At 42.8% G+C, this 4,672-nt stretch overlaps 1 protein-coding gene across 1 annotated transcript; it reads left to right on the top strand.

The window, feature by feature from the left end:
• Positions 1 to 1,100: 1,100 nt before the first annotated feature.
• edn2 (endothelin 2) lies at positions 1,101 to 3,922 on the top strand. Its single transcript, XM_061741203.1, has 5 exons — positions 1,101 to 1,288; positions 1,629 to 1,782; positions 1,930 to 2,043; positions 2,595 to 2,672; positions 2,785 to 3,922. Exons 1-5 carry the CDS (start codon positions 1,216 to 1,218, stop codon positions 2,855 to 2,857), a joined length of 492 nt encoding a protein of 163 aa, XP_061597187.1. The 5' UTR covers positions 1,101 to 1,215; the 3' UTR covers positions 2,858 to 3,922.
• The last annotated feature ends 750 nt before the right edge of the window (positions 3,923 to 4,672 follow it).

Below are 4,672 nucleotides of genomic sequence, written 5' to 3'. Positions count from 1 at the left end.
GGTTATATGTGCCAGAGGAGGAGAGCATGGTTTTGAGGGGGAAACAGTTGGTTTGATCCTTCTTTATTACTTATTAAAGTAGAGGGGACTTCCATGCTGTGTGATGCTGCATGGAAACCCAAACCCCCACAGAAAACTCAGATCATCACAAAAGACAGTGTTTATTCATTATAGCCCACATAGTAGGTAAAGAAAAAATGGTGTAGCTGTTACCAGGCATCCATCCATTATCTATACTTGTTTATTCCTATTCAGGATCATGGAGGTGTGCAGGTGTCTGTCCCAGCTCTCTCCTCTGAAGGCAGACATTCACCTGCACAGCTCACCGGTCCGTTGCATGGTCCCTGCCGGGATTTAAACCGGGAACCTTGTTGCTCTGGCAGAAATCTTTTTCCATATTATGTCATAAATATCTTCACATTTGCAACAGCGCCTCCAAACATAATAAAGTAAAGTATATATACTATATGCAAAACCAAAAAAAGATTAAATAAGAAAAAGTTTAAACATGTTGAACATTTGCACATTTTTAATCGTTTCTTTTTTGGATTATTTGACTCCAGTCATCCCAGTCCCACACCACACACACACACACACACACACACACACACACACACACACACACACACACACACACACACACACACACACACACACACACACACACACACACACACACACACTCACGTACACACACATACCAGAATTGCTGATATTGATCTCATCCCGGCGTTCACGTAGCGCTTATGTAACGGCCTTGTTGCAGCTCTGGAGGGCCGTTTGCTTGTCTGGGTACTTTTGGTTCCTTTCATTGTGTTTCGGGATGGAAGCTGTACGCTCTTCATGTTTCGGGTTACACATTTGCTTTGATTCTGAGGAAAAAGTATCTCAGAAAAAAGTCCAGCACCTGCACATTGGTGCTGGTGGCCTGTGGGGGCACCAGCGGTGCACACGAGGCCAGTGGTGGAGGGTTGGATGGAGGTGGGGGAGGACGTTTTGTAACATCAACAGCACCAGTAGGAGGGGCCATGCAGATCTCAGCCAGGGGGGTGTGTATAAGTAGTGGCTCCCGACGGTGACCTGAACACAAAGCACCTGCTGCAGATCTCCAGCCTCCTCTCACGCAGGACCTCGGACTCCCCCACACCTTTCTGGAGAGAGTTTGCTGACGGCTGCCACTTCTGCACAACCAGACTTCAACTACAGCCACAGAAGATGATGATGATGATGGCCTCCTTCACAAGCAAGATACTCTTATTATTCATCATCTCCATGACTGTGCAAGAGGGTGAGTTTGTTGTCTTTAAATGATCTGCAATTAGCTTTAAAGATTTTTTCCTGCTTCCTTTGAGGCTCAGAGTGTTTTCTGAAAAAAAAAAATTACAGTTGTGACATTGACCGTTTTGACAGGAAACTTTACTAAAAACTAATCAGAATATTATCACAGAATTATTGATATAAGCATCTCTGGCTAGTTTATGTGATAATTTGACTTGATCTAAGTCTTTTACACGACGTTTAACTGTACTAGTGGGATGTAGATGGTCAAGGTTTGTTGGTGTTTGCATGTGGACGCCTCACAGCGAAGGCTCAGCTAATCATCTTATGGATCCTCTCGGTTTTTCTAGGTTGTGGACTCCCTGCAGCCGAGCGGCCAGAGCAGCCAGCTCAGACGCCGCCTCCTGTTCACATCAGGACCAAACGCTGCTCCTGCAACAACTGGCAGGACAACGAGTGCTTCTACTTCTGCCACTTGGACGTTATCTGGGTGAACACACCAAGGTAAGATTTCAGAATGAGAATTTGTTTCCCATAGTTTTGGTCTAAGTAAAACAAACCTCAACCTTAACCCTAACCTCAGCCACAGGACTGCTGAGGGATCATGTGATCAAAGGATCCATCCTAATAGGCTTCATTCTTCCTTTACAGTAAAATCCTTCCGTATGGGCTGGGAAACCCCCTGTCTCGCCGCCGCAGATCAGCCGGCAGATGCGAATGTCTCAACCCCGCCGATAAAAGCTGCCATGGCTTCTGCCGTCAAAGGTGAGCACCACTTCCTCCTCGCTCCGACGTGCTCCAGCTACCTGAGAGATAGTATCAGGGCATCAGGCTCCTGTGACTCATCCACACAGTATGTTGAAGATGAGCACGAGTCAGAGAGGGAGAGCAGGGATGGAGGCTGTGATAACTGCGTCATGAGGGTAGCGCTGATAGCGGAGATACTCGCCCCAATTTCCGAGGCCGACTTGAAAGAAGTGACGAGGTTTATTACAAGTGTTGCTATTTTGGGAAAGTTTACATTTCTTCATCTGCTCAGAGGAATGCGTGTTGCGTCTCTGACTTGTTTTGGTCTTGAAACCACCAGGATGGATGAGTCAGTTTCTAGATGTCACCCTTGAAGGGTTTTATGAGATTAGTCCTGCATTTTTACCCATGAGGCATCAGAAAATGTTCAAGTATTCCTCAGAAATTGTTTGGCTAATCCGTAACAACTGTGCCTCAAGGAGAGCAGAAATGGTTGTGAAGTTTGAATTTCCTGAGACACTCAGCAGCTTCAGAATGTGTCTTAATAGGGTTGTTATTTCTATCTGCAGCTCAGAGGATTCAAGGCGGGATGTCATGGGATCTTTGGCAGAATCCACGAACAACAACAAACTGTTGGCGTTCCTCAGGTAAATAATTCAGAATTTAAAAATCAACGTTTTGTTATTGATTTGTTATGAATGGTTATTTTCGAACAAGACATGTCTCTGAACTGGATTCTTTTGGATTGTTTCCCCACAGATCTGTGGTCAAGTCCAACACGGTGACCGCAAATCACATCCAGCCGTTCAGACGGAGAGCAGAAGATGTTTGATCCTCCGGATTCATCTTCTGTTGACCACGATCATCCGGCTTCATGCTTCCACCTCCAGAACCCAAGTTTCAAAAGACGTGGAAGGAATGCAACCATAATGAAACATGGAGGAACGACGGATGAATGAAGGATGGAGGAGATAAGAGTCCTCGAACTTTAATTGACCCACTTGAAGACAGAAGAGTGGAACGTGACTGTAGGAATAGCGGGGAGAATCTTGAAAATGGCTGGATGGGATGTGGCCTCCGCGACGAGGCCTTCATGTGGCCGCTACGCTCAAATGTAAACCTGCTTAGAGGATCAAAGTGTTATTACACATGTAGCTGGAACTGATTTATCAGAATACATTCAGATGTCATTGCTGACTCGTCGTTTGCTTCAACGTTCCTCCGTACCAGAGCAGGAATCTGCCCTCCTGCTAGATGTTGGAGGCAAATAGCAAACAGCCTTTCAGTTATCAGGCAGCTTTTGAAAATGGCAGCTTTTTCACGGGAAAATGAACGTTACATTACTGGGATTTATGAAATAAGCAATAACCTTCAAGGTTTTCCTGTCTGTTTTCATAACAACGATAGCGCAGTTGTACTGCAGGGATGGTTCAAGGGCTTATTGTTTGTTTCATGTTTTGATTGAAGATAAGTGCAGAGGTTGTAATGATTTGCAAATCCCAAACAAATCATGGAGCAGCTGTTTTTTTGTTGTGTTTTTTTATTGCCACTGACAAGCGTCCATTCAATTCCTCTGTACTGAGTCAGAGGGAAACTCTTGAGTCATGAACCTGGAATCCGTTTGTTCTTCAGCGTCTCCACCTGCTCCAGCTGCTGGCTAAATGTGGAGACTTTAATGTTCAGCTGTTGTAATGCTGAAAAATAACCATCCACACATATCCAAATGCTGTAAATCATGAAAAGTTTACAAGCTTTTAAGTTTTCTGTTGATACTAAATGATGACAGTTATTGTAAATGGAACAATTTATTTATTCTCTAACTTATTCATAGATGTATTTATATTTCTATAACAGATGCACTGAATTTTGTATGTGAAAATAAAAAGCTGAATGTACATTTTGTTCTATCATGTGTTTATTTTATTTACTGCGTCACACCAAACCCCCACCTACATGAAACCCTAGCTCCACATTTTGGATATTCTTAGAGGGTTCACAACTCGTTCATGAGCAGCTCTGCGGCTGAAGGGTGTAGGAAGAATTGAACTCTGGTAGAAAAATAAGTACTTTGGAGCGTAGGGGAGAAATCACTGGGAAGTACGTCCCCAATTCCTAAAACATTGGGATGAGCTTGAAACTACGCATGTGGTAGAGGTGCTGGTACCCTAGCATTAAAAAAAAGAAAACCCATAATGGCCAGCAAAAAAAGAAAGGAAACTGACAAATTAATAATGATAATTTACTGAATGCTGACTAATGAAACACAAGATCTATTCTGTGACAGCCAGTGTAAAGACCTAATAACTGGAGTTACAGTATACAGTATGGTCAACTCTCTTGGTCTTATTGAGGACTTGGGCATCAATCCTTGAATCCTTGATATGTTGTTTAGGTCAGGGGTTCTTAACCTTTCTGACCTTGGGGCCCAATTTTTTCAGTACAGAGTGGCCCGGGGCCCATTAAATATAAACACTGTATAGCAGGGGTATTCAACTTTAAGAGGTCCATTTAGAGAAAATTTACTCAAGCGAAGGTCCAGAACATCATAATATATATATATATATATATATATATATATATATATATATATATATATATATATATATATATATATATATATATATATATATATATGTGTGTGTATATA

Source organism: Cololabis saira, chromosome 15 (assembly GCF_033807715.1).
Source record: "Cololabis saira isolate AMF1-May2022 chromosome 15, fColSai1.1, whole genome shotgun sequence".
Classification (NCBI taxonomy): domain Eukaryota; kingdom Metazoa; phylum Chordata; class Actinopteri; order Beloniformes; family Belonidae; genus Cololabis; species Cololabis saira.
The sequence above is the reverse complement of the archived record's forward strand: the minus strand, read 5'-3'. Positions and strand labels throughout refer to the sequence as shown.